The 21,370-nt window shown below is 41.2% G+C and overlaps 3 protein-coding genes across 4 annotated transcripts; 1 reads left to right on the top strand and 2 right to left on the bottom strand.

The window, feature by feature from the left end:
- Positions 1-784: 784 nt before the first annotated feature.
- On the bottom strand, positions 785-1,785 carry LOC108137750 (fatty acid hydroxylase domain-containing protein 2). Its single transcript, XM_017259650.2, has 2 exons — positions 1,070-1,785; positions 785-1,004 (listed from the first exon to the last, which is right to left on the bottom strand). The coding sequence occupies exons 1-2, from the start codon at positions 1,783-1,785 to the stop codon at positions 878-880; spliced, it is 843 nt and encodes a 280-aa protein (XP_017115139.1). The 3' UTR covers positions 785-877.
- A 1,120-nt stretch (positions 1,786-2,905) lies between these two features.
- Positions 2,906-4,000, bottom strand: LOC108137751. The gene is made up of 2 exons (XM_017259651.2): positions 3,800-4,000; positions 2,906-3,729 (listed from the first exon to the last, which is right to left on the bottom strand). Exons 1-2 carry the CDS (start codon positions 3,829-3,831, stop codon positions 3,033-3,035), a joined length of 729 nt encoding a protein of 242 aa, XP_017115140.1. The 5' UTR covers positions 3,832-4,000; the 3' UTR covers positions 2,906-3,032.
- A 528-nt stretch (positions 4,001-4,528) lies between these two features.
- LOC108137659 (AF4/FMR2 family member lilli) lies at positions 4,529-20,945 on the top strand. 2 transcript variants are annotated; one of them, XM_017259494.2, is made up of 6 exons: positions 4,529-4,805; positions 6,514-6,805; positions 7,700-10,269; positions 13,602-13,775; positions 15,566-15,896; positions 19,368-19,600. In XM_017259494.2, the coding sequence occupies exons 2-6, from the start codon at positions 6,523-6,525 to the stop codon at positions 19,376-19,378; spliced, it is 3,369 nt and encodes a 1,122-aa protein (XP_017114983.1). In that variant the 5' UTR covers positions 4,529-4,805; positions 6,514-6,522; the 3' UTR covers positions 19,379-19,600. The 2 variants fall into 2 exon arrangements, with proteins under 2 accessions (XP_017114983.1, XP_017114982.1); XM_017259493.2 differs by lacking the exon at positions 19,368-19,600 and adding an exon at positions 20,105-20,945 and having other exon boundaries at positions 4,530-4,805.
- The last annotated feature ends 425 nt before the right edge of the window (positions 20,946-21,370 follow it).

Here is a 21,370-nt window from a genome sequence, read left to right on the forward strand (position 1 = left end):
ATGAAGGATATGCATACCTGGTACTCACGAGAAAATAAAATAAATAAAAAAAAAGGAAACAATGCTAAATATTGTCTTATATATGAACATTAGGATGGTCTCAAATTATATGTAATTATATGTCATTTTGACATGTTTTAGGGTCTACGCATTTTGGCTCCAAAGTTTTTCACAAGTACATATACCTAATTCTTAAAAATAAAACATTTTTGGCACACCAAAATATTAATAAAAAAAACCCTTTTTTATATAACATGAAATTTTCAATAATGGATTTCAACTAATAACTAAATATTTAATGCTAAAAGTAAGTTGGTTACGTTTGCTTGAACAAATGCAAATGATAATAGTATTGGTATAAGTTTTGAAGAAACTGAATTCAAAACATAACATATTATCAAAATCAGTATTAGAAAATAAGCTGTTCAGTTAAATATTAATCAGACTTAATTTTGTTATTTCATTTTTTTAAAGTTCTTCTTTCAAACTTTTTAATACTTAGTATCATTTACATTACACTAAGTTATTTTGATTTCTGATAATAAAGTCAAGAGAATCTTTTAAAAAATTGATCTGTTCGGTGTTTATTATATTCCCGCAAAAATTTATGGATAATCAAATTTTTTTTATTTAAAAAAGGGTTGTATTATCATTTAAAGTGAAAAATGTTATTTTTAATTACCTTTTTTTTTATTTTTCTTTATAGATAAATTTTAAATTAACAATTTAAAAAAACTTATCGAATTTTAAATATTTTGAATATATTTTTTCAAAAAATACCGATAACATTGAGGGGACTAGCTTTGGTATTTCTACCAAAACAAAAAAAAAGGAATCAAAATAAAAATAAAAACAAAAAAACAAGTAAATAAAAGGATTATTTAGTCTTCCTTCTGCTGGGCTTGCTCTTTGTCCTTGAGACAAGACCCTTTTGCTTTCCGGGTGTGCGATATGTGCCATGCAGTTTGTCCAGCAGTCCGAGTACGCCGTAATTGTAGTTGAACCTGGAAGAAGGAGGAAAATCCCAATGAAAATGCTTAGAAGACGAAGGACACTTGGGGAGACCCACTTGGCATGGTGGTAGTCATGGAACCGCACCGATCCGGCCGACCACGGGAAGCTATAGCCAGTGTGGTCGCTCATGGAGTTGACGATGGCCAGGGCGAAGATCACATAGGCGAGGGACACATGGGTGCCCAGGATCGCAATGGAGGTGGCCACCGGCAGCAGATTGGCCACCACATGCTCCACCGGATGGGCATACAAGGTGATGGCAGCTATGGGAGCGGTCCATTCGTGGTGCTTCTTATGGACATACTTGTACACCGACTTGTGGTGCAGCAGGCGATGGGCATAGTAGAACATGATCTCCTCCAGGACCACAAAGACGGCCAAATCTCGCAGGCATCGCCTAAAGGTGGGCAGCACCCGGACATCACCGCTGTTCTCCGTCTTGTAGATCAGCTCGTAGCCCACCCAGCAAACCAGAAAGTTAACCACCGTTAGATTGACCAGCACCATCTTGATGGCATTCCAGAGCTTGGCCAGATCCACCGGTTCGTTCTGGCCCGGCTGAATCTTGTATTTGCGCAAGAATCGCGGCCGGTTTGTGATGTCCATCAGCGTAAAGATACCCGCGTACAGCCAATATACGGCGAAGATAACAATCGTGCTGCCCACCACCCACAGGCGCCACGGATCCTCGCCCACGATGTCCAGCAGTGAAAGCCATCGGTCCTGTAGGAAATCCCCGGATTGCGTCCATTTAGCCAGCAAGATGTCCATTGTGGTCGAGGTCTGGACGAAAACTACTAGCGGATCACTTAGCGCTCTCTAAAGTTGGTTCTTTGAACTCCCGCTGCCCTACACCGAATGGGTTCCATTGGCTTTGGCGAATCCAATCTAATATAATTTCGTACACGCATTTCATGAGATCATCCTGTACAGCAAGGAATATATGTCTCTTAAAGAGATCATTCTAAATGTCAGAAAATTATCATACATGTAAACCTTTATAAAATACAACGAATTCTTGAAGCATAAAGATTGATATATTCCAAATTGTAAAACCAAACTAAAGGAGTCTCAAGTTAAAAGACAAAAGTTTTTATTTTAAGTTAGCAAAAACATTTATTTATAACTAAAAAATTATATTTTTTTAAAAATTTAAAGTCTTTGAAATATATCTTTTTTAAAAATATGTATTGAATTCTCTATAAAATCTGAGTGGTAAAGAAACCATTTTATTCCCTCATTACTCATTATTGTTATTGATATTTTATTTATGAAATGCCATTCAGTAGCTCATTACAAGGACTAGTTAGCCCCAACTATTTATTTATAGATTCAAAGGTACTCTACGATTATATATGACTGTCCAAGCTGATTAGCATTACAATTGAATTTAGAAATCTAGCCAGCTTATCATTTCTTTCGTAGTCGATGTCAGATTATGGCCAAGCATTACTTTTGTATTAAGATTAGGAGTCCGTCCATCTATATATAGTGTTGTGTTTATTGTTTCGAGTTTTCGCAAATCTCACCGATTCAAAGTTCAAGCCCTGTTGACCATCCATTATATGGTTTAGTTATCTTAAAAATTTAAACTAAAATAAATACATGATTATCAAAATTTAAATAAGAACTCAATATTGCATATACATCTTTTTATAACGTTTTATTAATTAATATAGCATAATTCAATAAATTGCGGTGTTTTTTCACTACAAAATCCATATTTTTTGCTATTCTTAATTGGAATTGAATGAACTCTCTTTAAAGAACCTATTTATAAATAAAAACAAAAAAGCACTAATAATTCCGAACTAAGAGCAGCTTGCATATTCTCTTTTTAACATTTGGCTACGATCAGAAATTTAACCAGAAAATGGAAAAATCTTCCCCATTTGTTTTAAAATGCGTTTAATATTTGGCTACTATCGTGTTAGTATTGCATACTTTTAGGTCCATATTTCTGAACAGGTATTAGATTATCAACTAAATTGGCACTGAAAGTGTTTCATGGCGTCCCACTACTGATTGCCAGGAACTGTCACTGCCGCATCTTGAGCCTTCATGGCTAGCATGGCGTCCAGCTCGCCCTGGATGTTCTCGAACTGGTTGTACAGCTCCAATAGTTCCGGATGGGTCATCTCGATGTTGATATCCTCTCCAGCGCCCGTTTTCATCTGGAGTACGCCCAGCGGTGTCTTCTCCCGTTGCTGGCAGTGCGAGGACACCTCCAAATTGAGCTTCCAGGCCACATCCTCGATGACATTCGATTCGTACCGCTTGCTGGCCAGATTGTTCATAATGGGCGTCGTCTCGCGCACCCACAGACGCAATATGGCATCGATCTTGGCCTCATCCTCCAGCTGGAGTTTCTCGCGAAGCTCACGCTGCAGCAGACTGGGCTTGATGATGAACGTGGAGATGCGTCGCAGGATGTAGGAGAAGGTCTTGATCAGCAGCAGGAAGTCAGACCGCGGCACGCCCACCAGTCGCTCCAGCTCCTCCAGGGTGTACTCCGGCTCGCTGCTGCTGGTGGGATTCTCCTCGGTACTGCTGTCCGCCCGTCCGGTGGTCGTGACACTGGTGCCCACCGTACTGGTGGCACTAGTCGCCGCTCCAGACGCTCCACTGGGACTCATCTGCCGGTGGGTGTACCACAAAACTGTGGTGAAAGTGTCGTACGGCAGGGCATTTATGATTTTGATGCCCTCGCGGGCTCTAATTAATGAAAAATATCAGATTCTTAGGTGCCAGGGTCTGTTGTTTTTTAAACAGCATAATCACTTACCTTTCCGTGATCTTTATCCAGTTTATACTCATGTCCTTAACTACTTATATTTACTTAGGAAATTGTTCACACCACCGGTAAAAACAAAAAAAAAACAAATATATAAATGTAAGTCTTGCTTTATTAATTTTGTATCAGAAATAGTAAATAAATGTAGACTTTGTTTATCCGTCGCAATAACAAAAAACTATCGGATCGTCAGCTTGTGGCGTTGCCACTCAGATATCACTGAAAGCCAATGATAACGGTAAATGGAAAAATAGCTATAAAATTGTAGTTAAAAAACAGCATTTACAAAAGGTCGAAAGAAGGACTGTATACTTTTTAATTTCATTAATCCAAGATCTTTGCTTATGCTTTGTCCCTGCACGAATTTCTCAAAAATAAGAAATTGTATATCAATTTATATAAAAGCATTATACACATTTGAAGTTATATGTCTCAAAAATAGGCTCAAATAACAAGTTTTGTAACAGAAAAGTCGTACAAAATAAATAAATAGTTAGCCAATCATAAAAAAATTGTTTTTTTTCAGCTGCACTTCAAAAGCACAGAACCTTGTTGTTAATATTTTTAATATAAAAAAAATTTTATAAATAACATAAAAAAAATAAATATGTTGCTTGTAAAAATGTAAAATCGCTCGATTTTGCGAGACAGAGCCGGGCTGGCAACTCTGCCGACACCTATCGATGGTGCGCTCGATAGCGCGCACAATCGATAGGCGGTATTTGTGTATTGGAAACGCGGCTTAACTTAATGTAGATTTTTCCGCTGATTCGGCTGCAAAAGATGCACTTTTGAGGCGCAGCGAGTGCACCCACGCCCCCGAGTTCGAGTTGCAGTCGGGAAAGTGCAGTTTGGAAAGTGCGCGGAGCTAGAAGAGCGAAAAGAGCGATTTTGGAAAAAAAAGTGTCAAAGGCGGGGGAAAACACACAGATAAGCGAATATCTGAAAACAAAACCAACCACCGCTTTTGAGCCAGCATCACTGCAACGTTTCAAAAGTAAGGAATTCAGAATAAGGTTTCCATGAAAACGCGAGAAAAACAAAAAGCCAACAACTAACGGGACAGTGTGTTTAAGTGCATATGTGTGTTTACTCGTGTTGGTGTTCCTGTGTAAATAAACAAAACCCGGCTCTACATCTTCAATATCGTTTCTGTTAGTTTCCTTAATTTTTAATTTGGCATAGCCTCCCGTATTTTTGTTCTGTGTGTATCGTATCAGAGTTCTTCCAGCTTGCCGTAAAAATCGATAGCGCGTCGTCGGTTGTTTATTTTATGCTTCGTCTGCATTTTGCAGCCCCTTTTTATCGCTCCCCCTTTTCACCCACCCCTGCATACACTCACACTTTCTCAGTCGGAGTCGTGGAAATGCGTACACACACACACTCACACCGGCAGTGATATGATATGAGGAATTAAAAATAATAATTTTTATCGCGGTATGCAAAAGCAAAGCTGAAGAAACAAAAACAATTCCAACAATAACATTTCTAGCCATGCAATCAATTTCAGAGAAACAATAAGAAGAATCGTTCAGTTCGGTTTCCCCGCTTCTCCCTGCCTCGATTCGGTTTTATCGCATTTTCCGCTCATTATGGCAGTTTAGCATATTTATGCTGGAAAAATATTGGGGTTTCTTTGCTTCTTACCTTTGTTTTACGTTTTGTTGTGCTGCCGGGCTGTAAAAACAGCAGTTAATCCAATTAAGAAAAATAAAACTCTAAAAGCCCTGGACATCACGAATTTTAGATCACCTAACATCCAGAAATCAAGTTTTGATTAAATTTTTCAAACCCTGATTTTATTCACAGCGTTTTTAAAGATTCCCTAAAAATTTTCAAATATAAATTTTTCCACCTAAAACTCCAGTTTTTAATTAAAAAATCCTTTTTATGTGATTTAAACCCAAATGTCTAAATGGTCGATAATACTAAGACCAAAATATTAGTTTTCTATGGAATTTTGTAAACTTTTAGAAATCTTTGATACATCATAAAATTTAAATTTATTTAAAAATCGCTAAAATTGATATAAAATAAATAATAATTTAATTTTTCAGTAAACGTGCTTTTCGAATTTTATCAAATAAATGGTATTTATTATTATGTAATGTATTGGAATAAGTCAAGCAGTTTTTTGTTTTTTTCCTTTAAAAAATGTATTTGATGTTGTGGTTTATTCTAAAAGTATTTTCAGTGACTTATTTTCATTATGAATTTAAATTTAAGAAATTTGTAAGAGATGTAAATGAAAGTTCTTACCCTGATCCCTTTTTAAACAATTGTCAAAAAAGAAATAGTAAAAAAAATGAAACCACTGGATAAAGAATGCATTCTTTTATAAAGCCGATTTACTTCATTAAAAAAAATATTTAATTGTTTTCCAAAAGTGCATTAACTCCCTCAAAACAGAAATACCTTTAATTGAATTTTTTGAAAATCTGGCATGGTCATATAAATAGGGAATCATGAGTTAGTTTCAATTGGCTGAGATTTCCATGGTTGGCCAATCTTTTGGGTCGGCAATGCTCGCCTCTTCGCTTTGTAGAGGAGCTTGGGCATCGGGCATTTGCAATCGGCACCAGCTTCGAGGTAGTCAGTTCGCCGGACTTGGTCTTTGGGTCGAGATGTAGGGCTGCTGGCATTTTATAAAGGGGATTACGGATACGACTGACATGCACTAATGCTCCGTATAATGCCTCTTGCAGACGGGGATAATGGAGTCACAGAAGCGGCCCTCGTTGCATTTACTCACGGATGTGGCAGCAGGATCGGCAGCCGGAGCAGCTGGACCTGCGGGATCTGGGTCTGGAGTTGCAGCTGAGATGTCGCCCACTTCCGGATTCCTGCCGGATATGCCGCAGTGGAAAAAGGACCTCATCCAGCGCCGGAAAACAAACGTGGCCCGAACCCAGGCGGCGTCCATCACCTCGCCCACCGATGGCAGTTGTGGGGCTTTGGCTTCGGCGGAAGTCACCGCCGCTTCAGGTACAATCACAGGTGAGTGGTGGTTAGACGACTGGAATACTTTCACTCAACTTGCAAATTAGAGGTGTGTTTAAGACAAGTATTTCTTTAAAAGAATTTTGAATAAAAGAGCATTCATATTCCTATGCAATCTCGAGTTGTAATTTTTTTATATAATAAAAATATTTATCAAAATGAAATATAAAGAAATTTTTAAGATATGTAAATGTATGATATTGAAAACTGAAGGGGTTGCAACTCGAAAACAAGGACCACTTTTTAATATTTTTTTTGTATTAAATCGATTTATACTTTTTGTTTAAAGTCACAGATACAGTTTGCTTAGTTCAATACTGATAAATTCTCGTTTAAAAAAACTGTAAACTGTAAAAAAAATTTTCATGTTTTGCAACCTTTAAAATTTTTTAAAACGAAATTTTTCAAATACATAGGTAAAATTAAAACGATTCTAAAAGCTTAGTTTTTATATTCATAAAGTAAAAAAAGTATTTTAGCTTCAGGCTAAATGGTCAAAAGAGCACTACTTTCGAAGCCTATATCTCCGAAATTATTGATCCGAAATTCGAGATTTGGCATTATGTGCAAGACATAGTTAACTAATTTAAAAAAAATTAAAAAAAAAATCAATTCTTTTGCAAAACACATTGAAAGTATTTAAAAGACTTGCTGTGACTTATGCAATTTGCAATTGCTCAGCTGGCATTTAACTACCCATGAGTAACATAAGTGTTTTTAATTCGTTTTGCCAACTGTTACGATTTCAATAAATGGAAAACTTTCAAATTGGCCGCCGCAGTATCGATATCTGGTTATCGATAGCCACCAGAGTTGTCAGACTGCGGGAATGTAACAAAACATTGCATTGCTTTTTAAATAATTGTGTTTTGTTTTCTGACTTTCCCCCAGAACCCCAAATGGAACCGGCTACAATCAGTAGCACTAGTCAAAAGAGAAATATGAACGCTTCTGAGGAAAAGTCTGAGAAATCTTCTATTTCCAATACCAATTCCAATTCCACTGGAGGTCATCACTCCGCTGTTGCCGTCTCCCTTTCGCCCGAAGCGGCAACAACAACAACCGTAACACCCATACCAAAGCAGCGATCGAGTTTACGACTCAACACAAGAAGTCAAGAGAAAGAGATGGAGATATCAAACGAGAGCGGCGAAACAGAGAAGGAGAGGGAGAGCGAACCCGACCCGCCGGCTGTGGTGAGTAGCCGGTGTGGTGAAGTTGAAACTGGCACAATTGGAGCAGCGTCGTCGTCGTCGTCAGCAAATCAAAATTCAAGCCCAAACCAACACCATTTGAAAACGAAATGCAAACCGGGACAGAGCGTTGCTGAGGGCGAGCCTTCAGCGAAAGAGACCACCATCGATAGCAAGAGCTGCAAGACCAAGAGCATTTCCGATAAATTGCAAAGCAACAAGTTCATCATTCAGCAACAACAGCAGCAGCAAAAACAACAACAGCAGCAACAGCAGCAGCAGCAGCAGCAGCAACAACAACTGTCACCCACGAAGGTAACGGTAAAACCGACAATGGTCGCCATGCAAGAGATGAAGAAAACAACCAAACAAAATGGCCAGCACCGACATCTAGCGGGCAAAATTGGCAGCGGATCGGTGGCCACCGGAGATGTGGATGCTCCAAACCCCGTTCCAGATTCACTCGACACTGGCGAGGACCTGAGCTACGGGCCCGGCATTGTATCAAAGCTGCGCTGCCGCTATCTGAGCCTCGCGCTCCGCGAGTCCCGCCAGCAGAGTAGCAAGCAACGCCTCCAGCGCTCCACCAGCCTTAACACATTGCTGGACCGGGATGACGACGAGGTGGAAGTGGAGGAGCCGGAGGTGGTCAGTCAGGTGCGTGCCAAATCCACACCGCCACCCATACTGGGGGCCAAACCAACACCGAAACCAAGCAGCCAGCAACGTCCCGTGAGCCTGGGCTCCTCCAATGGAGGATCAGCTGTTAACCCGCCGCCCCTGACCTCGGATGGAGACCAACCAGGTGTCATAGCCAATGGAGGAGGAGGAGGGGGAGGAGGAGCAGGCTCGGGCAATCGATCGCGTCACTTCAAGCGCGGCAACGAGGTGATGAAGCGGGCCCGATCCGTGGAGGCCCTACTCTGCGAGAAGTCACCGTGGAACAGTCAGAGAATCACCACTGCCGCTGCCGCCGCTGCTGCCGCAGCACCAGCACCACACGCTCTCAAGGCCACCCCCTCACCTGTCACCTCGCCCACCTGCGTCACCATCGAGGATAAGATTCACAATGCCCGCGAGCGGCTGCACAGCGGTACGGATACGGCGCCGCCCAAGCGCCTAACCTCCATCATCGATGACACCGAACGGCCGCCACCGGATCTGGTCAAACAGACACTCAAGATGTTCGAGGCCAGTGCCAATCGGCGTCCGCGAGCCGCCCATCGTTCGAATGGCGTGGGCGGAGTGGCCAGCAAGGTGGCCAGCTACAAGTCGATCATCAAGGATCAGAAACCAGCAGCGACGATGCCGCATACCATGGGTTTTGCCTCCTCCACGCCGCTAAGGACCCCACATCATGCCCATCCGGACATCATACCCCGCCAGACCGATTCGCCCGTGTCGGCGTTGAGTGTGATGATGCGACGCATTGAGCTACAGGATCTTGAGACGCCGGAAAGGGAGCTGCAGGCTACACCGCAGAGCGAGGCACCAAGCGAGACTGAGCGTAACGATCGCGATGAGGGCGATGGCGAAGGCGAAGGCGATGACGACAGCCACAACAACAACGAAAACGACGGCGGCGACAGCAGCGACAACAATGAGCAACGCGATAAAATGGGCGCGGTGGTGGCAGGCGATAAGCCTAAGCCCCCAACGGAAACAGCAACGGCAGCGGCAGCGGGAGGCGCCCAACGATCATTCGCTGACTCGACGGAGAACGCGCATGTAGCCAGCGGGAGTAGCAGTACCAGTACCAGTACCAGTTCCAGTGTACGCAAGCTGAGCAACAACGAATCCAGTGGGCCAGCGGTGACCAAACAAATTGGTGTAATCCGGCCGCTATTCAATAGCCAAGGAGCTGGTAGCACGCCGCTAACGAGTCGCGAGATCGAGAAGAATCGCATCAATGAGATGAAGAAGTCGACGGCCACAGAAGGCGGCGGTGCGGGATCCGGCACCGGAATGGGTACGGGATCGGTATCCTCGCCCACCACTAGTCTCGACACCGTGATAAACACCAAGGAAGCGGCCACCAGCGAAACGGAGGCCAGTGCCTCGCCCCTGTGGACACTGCGCAAGCTGAGGAACCAGAGCCATGGTGCCGGAGGAGCTGGCGGCAGCGGCGGAGGATCGGGACCCAGTTCCAGCCATCATTCCACGGAGAACACCTCGATGGTGTTCAACTTCTCCAAGAGCACCAAGGAGGTGCCCGACTACATCGAAAGCGACGTTGTGATCTACAGGCGCAAGCGGGAGCTGCCAAAGGTGAGTGGGCATAGAACGGGGGTCTCCAGTTTACCCACCCTACCACCCATTTCCACGAAATCTTCCCCGGAAGAGTCACATTCAAATCGTCTTATCGGCGGGCAGCCTTGCGGATTATTCATGCTTAACAATTACCCCATGAATTATTTTTTTCCCCGATCGTAATTTGGTTTTCTTTCGTCCGTCCTCAATATCTTTGTGTTGTTATGGTTTATTTTCCGTTTCTTTCTCGCGTACTTTTTTTTTTTTTTTTTTTGTTATTATTTTTTTTTTTTTTTGTGTCATACGGCAGCCATGCCGTATAAACAAATATGAAACAAAGCACACAGAGAACAGCGATCATGCGCATTTCGAAAGTTCAACAAGGCAGGGCGAGAACGGAACTGAGAAACTGCGGAGAATAGTGGAGAGAATCGGGTGAAGAAGTGACAAAGCGCAGCTTGGATACTCTTTCTTTCTTCCAAAAGAACGTAGTATATCTTGACTTCCCCTTTCTGGGAAATTAGTCATACGTCTCACGTACGTTGTTTATTAACGTGATGTTTACTTGATGATTGACTAATTCTTCCTTAATTACCTTTGATAAGAGGGATCTCTAGATATTAAATAACTGATCCATTCCAGTAATTTAAAACATCAAATCATTTTCCATAAGATAGCAAATCCATAGATTTCAGAATATTGAAGGTGTAAAAGAATATGTCCTATCAAACAGATTAGTAATTGCTTAATTACAGAATCCTTTTAATACAATAAACAGTTACACAGCTAATTAGGTAAATTTATCCGTTAATTTCAGGAATTAATATAATCATAGGTTTTCAACGATTCCGGATAAGTGTGTGTGTTGGTTAAATCACTCAATTATTGCCTGTCGGCTGAAAAATCATATTCTTGATAAATAAGTATCACAAAGATTACATTGCACAGTCAGTTAATTAAGATCGCCGATCAATTAGGGATCTTCTATCAATGACTGCTACTGCTACTGCTACTGCTACTGCTTTAGGAAATGGCAAACCCCTAATAAAGATCGAAGCTTGCATCACAGCTGGGAATAGTTCGCTGTGATCTTCTGCTTCGAGTCAATTAAAATTCGCCTTGAATAGCTCTCCGATCGATAGCCCCGAATCGTGTGCGACATGAGCAGATGCCCCTCCTATATGCATATACATAACTATATATAATTATATATACACATATCTGCATATTCTTTCCCAAAGTCTGCTTTGTTCCCAGCCAGATGCAAGTCTCATCTTCTGGCAGTCTTCTGTCTTCGGGTCCCTTCTTCTTTTGGGTTCTTCTTTTGCTGCAGTTTTCGAGATCGGAAGAGTGGGAAACCAGTTTTGAAGCATGCATGTGGACATGAGAAGCTATTTCTGCGCTTCCTGCTGCCAGCAAAAGTCCGAATCCGGACAGATATGTGTACACAGTGCACATGAGATATTATGTGTCTGTTGGGGAACTTTATTCTTGGGGAGCAGCCACTCCGAAGGATGCCGGTTTTGATGGGATTGGATGGGATGGAATGCGAGATTGGTCTACACCTCACAGCTGTTTCATCTTCTCCAGCCACGTTGATGTTACCTTAATTTGGTGGTGCATTGTTAGCTTTTTGGTTTAGTTTGCCTCTATTAGTTTTGAATTTATTACAATAATATTTCTAAAATCATTTTGTGTTTATCTTAAAGCTTGAAAAAAACAAAAAATTTTCTTTAGGAATAAAGATATTTAAAGATATATAAAGTCCATTTTACTATTAACTAAAAAAACTCCAAATCTCCCATATATAAATAGGTTTATTTTTTATATTATAACTCAAAAAATCCAATTACAGTTTTAAGAACCAATAATTTTCTAAAAATAAAGCACTTTAAACCGATTCTAAAATTGCAAATTTTGAAAAGATTACAAAAATTTGAAATACATTTCTTTATTTGTTTTTTGTTTATTATAAATTTATTTAAAATATCAATATTTAAAATTATTTTTGGTTGGAAAAGCCGACACCACTGCCACTATTCCATACTCTATACCTCTCCCTTAGCTTTAGACTTCAGCTTTCGGTTCGGTTGAATTTTCCTCTTGCCTTCTTGCCGTTGGTAAACCCGTTTTGTTTGTGCTTTGTGCCGTTCTCTTCTCTCTGTTGCTATTTTTCCCTCTCTCTATTTCTCTCTCTTTGCCCTCTTCCTACCACTGAACTCAATTTTGTCAATTCTTTTTTGAGGCTCACTTCTACTTACTGTGTTTGCTTTTGCTTTTGCTTTTGCCTTTGCCTTGTCTTTTTTTATCTCGTTTTGAACTTTATTATCTGCGGTATAGGTATATGGCATATAGCATATGGCATATGGCTGGGGGTCCGATTTGTGCCACAAAAAATGGGCCAAAAAAGGGGGGGTGGGGAGAAGGAGGTAGGAGGTAGGAGGAATGAGGAATATGCCATGGAACGGGACTGGGAACTGAAATTAAAACCGGGACGTGGACTTGAAAAAACCTCTTGGACCTCGGAACTCCTGCCGTGAGTCACAGATGACCCATAACATAACGCTGATTAAGAATGAGTTTCCATGAATTTCACTTTTCGAACACATGTGACCTGAAAACTGGACAGATTTTCGGTGGAAGGGGTGTGATCCTTGTTTAAAACTGATCGGGAGACAAGCAATTAAGTCCAAAAAACGGGTTATGCATCACCGAGAACAAGAGAGTTGACGGACGTTCTTAAACTTCTGTAGGTAGCTAAACTTAAATAAAGGCATGCATACCATTTATTAACCGATAATATCTGAACCAGCAGAAAACATCTTAAATAGCTTTATACACATTCCATAAATACCACATTTCTAAAGTGGCTGTTTGGTATGTACATACATACATTACCCTGAATTTTATTCCAAAACAAACAAAACATTTCCGATAAAGACATTTAATATTTTTATTGGCGAATATAATTTAAAAGCAAATATGTACATACTTCTGCAGAAACAATACCAATCTACTTTTTTTTTTTTATTAAACTTAAAGAAACATTTAAACAACGAATCTAACTTCGTAAACTGAATGTCGAATGATAATACGAATATGTTTTTTTTTAAATTCAAGGACCCTGTTATTTTATTATCTGTAATAATTTAGTTTTTAATGTTTAAAAACTAAAATTATTGGTTTTTCAACCAAAAGCTTTAAGCATTGAGGAATTTCTCATGACACTAAAAGCCAAAACAAATACCACTATTATATACATATGTATATACCATTATATTCACATGTAACTTTTTCAAACCTTACATCAACCCATAACATATATTAATGTTGTCCATCTCTCGTTTTAGCCAAATGAGCCTGGCTTCGTGCTGCTAGGCGATCTCTCGGTGGAGACGTCGACGGACACGGACTATGACGACTACTCCATGTGCCCGCCATCGCCGTGCGATGTAGAGTTCGAAAATGCCAACATTGTGATTGACGGCAAGTCCAGCATACGCCAGAAACCCAAAGAGTCCACGGTATGTATGGATGGTATGGCATCCCCTGAATCTCGATCCCAACTCCAAACTCTCGATTCCCCGAGTCCCCGATTCCCCGATTCCCGATCACCATAAAACAAACCACTCGGGAGTGAGTCAGGTGGCGGGCGTTTTGTTATTGCCATCAAAAGATAGCACTGGTTCTTTTTTCCAATTTCAGTTTGGTGTGTGTGAAAAGGATAAGATAAGATTATTTGCCTCTTTTGGAAAGGAGGGAAGTGTTTTCGAGTGCCAGTCCAAACTGGTCAAACAAACTGAATTGTGGGGACCCACGATAAGGGGAATGTATGGCGGTATTTATGCTCGCCTCCTTATATAACATTTATCGACCGTGTCGTGTCGGCCTGTCCAGGGACTATTAATCAAACCGCATTAGATTGGCCTTACTTTGGGATTTGCCTCCCTTTTTGTTCCCCTGGCGCTAATTTATTTATTTATTGCTGTTCTTTATTTTTTTCGGGTGCATTCCATCAGTATGACAGATATGGGAACTACTATTGTCTTTGGCCTCAGCAGCCGCAGACGCAGTCGCAGCCACAGCGCAGCGCAGGTTTTCCAAATCAATTCACAATCGTATCACATCGAATTGCGTCGGTCTGTTTGGGGTTTGTTCTCCGATAAGGAGCCCGATTTTTGCAGTCATCGGGGTTGACTCATTGATACGCCATTGATAAGGCATCGATGAGTAAGTGCCGATGGGTGGGAGTTGCTTTTAAAACAGTTCATTTGCAATTACTCCAATGTCACGGATAAAGGCCTTCATCGCCATCTGAAAAGTGACCAAAATAAGCATACACCCAATGCATTACTTATTCAAATCGAACACATCGTCTTTCATTGATCAGTTTTACAATATAATATATTTATAACAAAGCTTTGATCCAACAAAGTGTCTAACCTTGAGATTTAATGGCCAACTGATTTTGGCTACATATTTGATGACACCGCTAAATGTAAATCTTGAGGTGGTTATGTAAATTATACACTGATCGTCAAACAAAATTTAAAATAAAAATAAAAACACAGAAAATAATAACATTTATTGATAAATATTTTAAAATGTTATTTAATTAATTGATTTTCTTGACTTTCAAAAGGGTTAAATTCTGTTTTTAATCCCATTCGCATATCCAAATTGTTATCTTTTTTTTTTTCAAGTGCGCCAGATTAGAAGTGAATACCGGAATATCGGTTTTGTTATCACCAATGTCAGCAAGTCATACATTTTTGCCAAATTAAAAATAGTTTTTGCTTAAAAGGAAACTCAATAAGTAGCATGATTTTCGTAGAATACAGAACTTTATATAGCAGACATTCTGAGTGCATAGATTTAATCTTAAGCAAATTGAGCTGTTTTGGTGTAGTAAACAAGTAACTTAGCGAAATACTTATTATTTTACGATTTGTGATCCAAAAAAAATCTTAAAATAAAATAATAATATTTGGATTACTCGTTATCCCAACGCAGATTGTTTTATAAGATACTAATCAACACATTTAGTTTTAAAATGAGAAATGAAACAAAAATGAATATATTGCCATGTTCAAACTGCGAATTTTTTCTGTACTTTGGTTCAAAGTGATTTTAATTAATAGAATGAAATGTTTTTATGTTTTACATAAGGGTAAGCATATTTAGGCAGAACATTTTTGATATATTTTTGTTTTGAAACCATTTGAGCAGCTGCTGCCCATCCATGAAATCCATTGTAGTGAAAGTAATTTTTTCGAAACGACCACTGATCAGATTTCTTTCGATTTTCCCACAGTTCCGCGTGCAGTTCAACGACACGCTGACGTCGACGTTTGAATACCCCTCCGAGGCATCGATGGTCATCGAGGATCCGCCGTACGCCGATCCATTTGGCCATCTGCTGGCGGAGCAGATGCACCTGTTGCAGCACCAGCAGCAGTTGGAGCTGGAGCAGATGCACCAGATGGAGCTGCAGCAGCAGCAGCAGCAGCAGCAGCAACAGCATCACCATGTGACCGTCGACGAGATCATCGAGCTGCCCACATCGACGGCGGGACATGGACTTGGAATTGGACACAGGGCGGGGGCGGCGGGGGGCGGCACGATGCTGGGGAATTTACCGTTGGGTAAGTAATATCGGTTCCACCAAAAATCCATCCAAGCGTGCGTATTGCACATGTGTTGTTGTTTTGTATGCTGTATGCTGTGTGCTGTGTGCTCTATGTTGTATGTGGCATGCAGCAAGCGAATGGAATGGAATGGCTTTTTGTCTTTGTCTCTATCTCTATCTCTGTCTCTCACACTGTCGCTGTCTCTATCTGTCTGCCTAATTGCCTGCATAAACCTCTATCTCTATCTCTATCTCTGTCTCTGTCAACCATGCCTGTCTCTATCTCTATCTCTATCTCTGTCTCTGTCACTACTTGCCTTGTCCTTAATCTTGATTTACCAGCTGTGTTCTTGAGTTTTGTTTACCATCATTAATACCCACTCATCCATCACTCATCGCGATCTCTTTGTTTTTGAGTTCAACACTTTCGTTTGCCTTGAGGGGGGGATCGCAAATAAAAACACCAACACCAAAATCAACAATTATTAGCAATTCAAATAGTAACGTCGTAGAGATGCAGGCAACAACTACCAAGTGGTAGGGGTTATTTCGCTGAAAAAAAATTACAACCTATACATCCGAGTTTGGAAATGAATCTAGTTCATTAAATGACAATTTTTATTTATTTATTTGTTTGTAATCCCATGGATGTGAACCGTTACTCTTAGAGTAACTTAGAAAAAAGTATATTAAACCCATTGAAAAATATCCCAAATAATGTGCAATAAATAGAGTTATTTATATTTTTTTTTGTGAAAATGAACTAAGCCCAGTATATATCAAATAAAAGCTGTTTAAAATAGGTATAAATTGAGAGAAATTCGCAGGACATAACTTCCAAATAAGTAAAATAAGTAAAGGAGCAGGGAGTCCCGCGGAAATGGAATATCCAAGAACCCAAACTCAAGCCAAGCCAATCCCTCAGTGAACTCGGGGTATATATATCAATGAAGGTTTCTGCACTTTACAGATGCGGATAGAGCCACAGACCACTCTGTCTCCGTATCAGTTTCTGAGCCCGCTCCAATCTCCGCTCCAGCCTCAACTTCCGTTACCGTCTCAGTTCCCAAATGTAGCGCCAGGACCTCGGGCAACGGCTGCTGCCCTTGGCCGAAGGTTCGCTTGGTCCTGGGCGCTCAGTTTCGCCGGCTGACCAGGCGCATCAGGTGGGTGCAGCCTTCAGCTAGCCGCCCTTTCAATGCCCCCAACCCCCCTGCCCCCCTGCTCCGATCCCTGATTCCACTGCTCTTCTATCAACTCGAACAAATATGTATGTATATGCTATGTCACAGCTCTCGAACTGTAACCCTAAAATAAAAAAAAAAAAACAATGAAAAGAAAAAAAAAAAATACGCTATTAAACCCAAAAACCGTGATCCAAATAGCAAACAATCGTGCACCGGTCTTTTCTGGCTGAAAGGCTTTCAATTTCGCCTCCACGCATATTTGCAGATTACCCAAGTTTAGGGAGGGGTATTATCTTGCCACAGTCGCCACAGCAGTCGCAGCCGCAGCAGCCAGAACCTGCAGTAGCAGCAGCACCAGCACCAGCACTGGCAATCCCAATCGCCACAGAAGTGGAAATCACCACAACCACCACCACCAGCACCACCACCAGAGCTGTCAGCAGAACCGAACCATCCACAATCGGCAAGCGCCCCGAGCTCCCGGCGAAGCCACAACCGGTGCGTAGGGCGAGGCCATCGGTGCTGTTGAAGCCGCAGTACGCCTGCTTCCTGCAGCATGATGATGCACCCAAATCCTTGCCTCCTGCTGCTGTTGCTGCTGCTGGCAAACCCAGGAAGGCAGCCTCGTTTACACTGGGCAATCAGCGCCAGTCAAAGGAACAGCATCAGCTAAAGAATCAGCAACAACACCACCACCACCACCATCAGCACCAGCATCAGCATCAGCCGAGTAAATATGAAAGAAACGAAGGCAGCAGGAGTCGGAGCAGTGGCGAGAGTCCAGCTCTAGATCCCCAACAGCGACGTCGTCGGCCCAGTCTGCCGTCGTCGCTGGCTTTGTCCAATGCCAGTTCGGCCCTGCTCCAGGCACGCATTCCGGGCACCACGCTCTACTATGTCTGATGGCCACCAAAAGTATAGCACACTAGTCTCCAAACTCCAGAATACCACAACACCAGAACTCCAACTCCGAACCGATCCGAACCGAACCGAACCGAAAGCGCCAGCGAAACGTAGGCATTGCCCAAGCTTTAATATATGTTTTACTACAACTAGGCTAAAGAACACCCATCATCCCCTGGATACCTCTTGGTGACCCCGATCCGTTCCCAAACAAATATCTGGCTTGATGGCCGCTAAAAACCCCGTGTTTTCATTCGACTCACTCTAAAAACAAATAACTCAAATGCGGAAACCAGGAACACAAAACAAATAAAACACCAAACCTCCCAACACACGAATCACAACACAAACAAAAAAAAAAACAAAAAAATAAAATAAAATAAAACACTGGGGCAACCGGACACTCGAAACACACGATTAATCGATTCATAGATGCCTAGATGCCAACATGCTTCCTGATGCACTGACGCCGTTTATGCGGAGCTCTGGATTGCGATCAACTGGAATATATGACCAAACGAGTGATTAAGCGATTAGTGCATCCTAGCTGACCACTCCAAAGATGGAGCTTGCCATTTCCACTCAGAAATATGTTACTAAATAAGCAATTTGTTAAATTGATGTCCCCCTCCCGTTTGTAATCAGTGAAACAAGTGTGCAAACTTAACTATAGTCTCTACTTTCTATAGTACCTAAATTAAAATTCCCGAAATCGCCATTCAATCCCCTCACCACTATAGCTATTCAAATTTACGCCAATTTAGATTTTAAATGGTTTGGTTATAAAATATTTCCGCTCATCCGCAATAAGGTGAAGGTGTGCCAATTGACAAGCTTATTTTAGCTTAATGTTATATATACCGGAAATGGTTAAATAACTCTATTAATTAAATCCATTTTAAATGAACCAAAGAGTGGTTCTAAAAGGTGTAATAAAATGTTAAATGATTCTAGTATGCCTCTAATTTCAACAATCTAAAGTGTAAATTATAAACACAAACCGAATAAGTTTATCAAGTGTAGGTGTAAACCTAAACCAAACCAAAACGAATCGTAGAACCTTAGTTAGTGACTATTTTCATTTGATTCGGCGTTTTTTTTGTGCATCCGTGTGAGTTTGCGTTAGTTATGTGTGATGCGCTTATGTATGTTTGCTTTGTTTAGCTTAGTTTGGTATGCCACTGTGGGACATGTATTGAATTGCAATTTGCGATTTGAAATTGTAGCTAGTTACGCTTACAGCCCCCGCCATTAACCCCTCTATTTCTCCAATGGTTTTCATTTCAACAACCTTTTGTTAAGCTCACCGCTGTCGCTTTGTTTTGTTTGCGTTGCATTCTCGTTCTCGTTCTGTTTCTATTTCTATTTTTTTTGTTCATACTAATTTCTTTTTGCAGATATTATTTAAATGTAACAGAATACATAAGCAAAGCGTTGAAATAATATCTATTGTATACCAAAACCAAAAATATCTATGATAAACAAACAAAGGCAAAATAAACCCAACCGAAAACTGAATAACCGATTAAATGCAGCTGCTGAACCCGAACCGCAATAAATTAACAATCAAATCAAAAATATTGAAAAACTAAAAAACTGAAAAACTGAAAGACCAAATAACCCGATAACCGAATAAAGTGCGAAAACAGAAATGCCACACCTCTAACCCAGTGCACTTGCTCTGCCTGCTCCGCCGGGCAAACAAAACTAATCGCCAATTCATATTACTATTAAGGTAACTAACCCAGATTAGAACACACACACACCCACACACACACACACATACACCCACACTCAGAAACCAGTTGGCACATCCTTGTCATCAGAAACCTTCAAGTTCCATAGCTCATCTCCATCTCCATTTCCATTTCCATCTCCGTTTATTTTTCATTTGCCTGGGAAGATCCAGACCAGATCCTCCTTTATCCACAGCACCACCACCGCCGAAACCACCACAACCACCTTACCTCACCTTGATTATACAAGTATATATATATATATATATATGTGTATATATATTTATATCCCCAACTCGGTGCCACCTTTGTTACTGCTGTACTAACCCCCAATCCTCACGAGGATTAGCCCGTTTTGTGTGAAAACATTGCTAATTTTGATATCCGCATCCTTGCAGGCTCCACGGCACTGGGCTTCTACACGCCCGTGAAGGGCTCACCGATGGACAACCTCTTCCAGCTGGGAGTCACCCGCTACGCCCTGCCCGAGAGCAGCAGCAGCGGGAGCAGCAATGGCAGCCACAGCCCCAGCAGCAACGGGAGCAGTCCAGCCGGAGCTGCGGGCAGCCGCTTATTGTTCAACGGGAACGGCAGCATCGTGGGCATCGGCGAATCACTGATCAAGGAGGACGACTTGACGACGGATGCAGCGGCAGCGGGAGCAGGAGCAGGAGCAGGTGCAGGTGCCGGTGCCTCCAAAAAGGGCTCAGCTGCGGACGAGGATGACTATCATCCGACGGCGACACCGGGCGGGGGAGTTGTGTACAGTGAGGGTACACAGAAGACCGATTTGCTGTATTAGATTAAGTCGTCCTGCCAGCCAAAAAACCGAAGCAAAAAGCTCTTCATCTACACCGGTTTCCAAACACAAACCCAATCCCAAAACCCAAACCCAAACCCATACCCATACCCATACCCATTAAACCTATTGAAAAGCGTGCGCTTAGGTGAAATATCAATTTCGGTTAGACACAAATAAAAAACAAACGTATTGAAGAATGTGCAGCAAGGCAACGTAAACCAAGTTTGGCAAGAAATCCATAAAGATACGTATATAAATAGATATTATTTGTAAGTTTGTAGACCTAGAGATCCGATGTGTATGTGTACAACAGCAAGCGTGTGTGTCTGTCTTCTTTATATATATATATATGTTTTTTTTTTTGATAAATTAATAATTATATTATTGTAATGTATCTACGACGGCACTGAATGAACAACTTTGCTGCTTCAATTGTATTTGTATTGTGAATTCCATTTACGGCATTTTGATAGTAATTATACAACAACAACAAATCAACGTATTTCCGACTGCATACGAAGGTATTTTAAAATATCTTCATCTACGAAGCGAGCGGTTAAGTCCGCCGGAGTATTAACTTAATGTGAACCATTATCCCTTTCCGGCGCCGCCACCCTTCAACTTCTTCCAATCCCGAAAAAAAAAACAAAACATTAAGCCCGCCCCGCCCCCATCCGGAAGAAAGCAAAAGAAAATGTAACATTTGCCTCATAATTATTATATACATTAGCGCTTATTAAATATTTTTTACAATTGTATTCCGTAAATAAATATAATATACATCAACATCAAATCGGGTGTTTTGAGCAATGGGTAATGTTGATATTTAAATACACATAAAATCCTCTAAATTATAAACTTA

This window comes from Drosophila elegans, unplaced genomic scaffold (assembly GCF_018152505.1).
Source record: "Drosophila elegans isolate 14027-0461.03 unplaced genomic scaffold, ASM1815250v1 contig_149, whole genome shotgun sequence".
NCBI lineage: Eukaryota > Metazoa > Arthropoda > Insecta > Diptera > Drosophilidae > Drosophila > Drosophila elegans.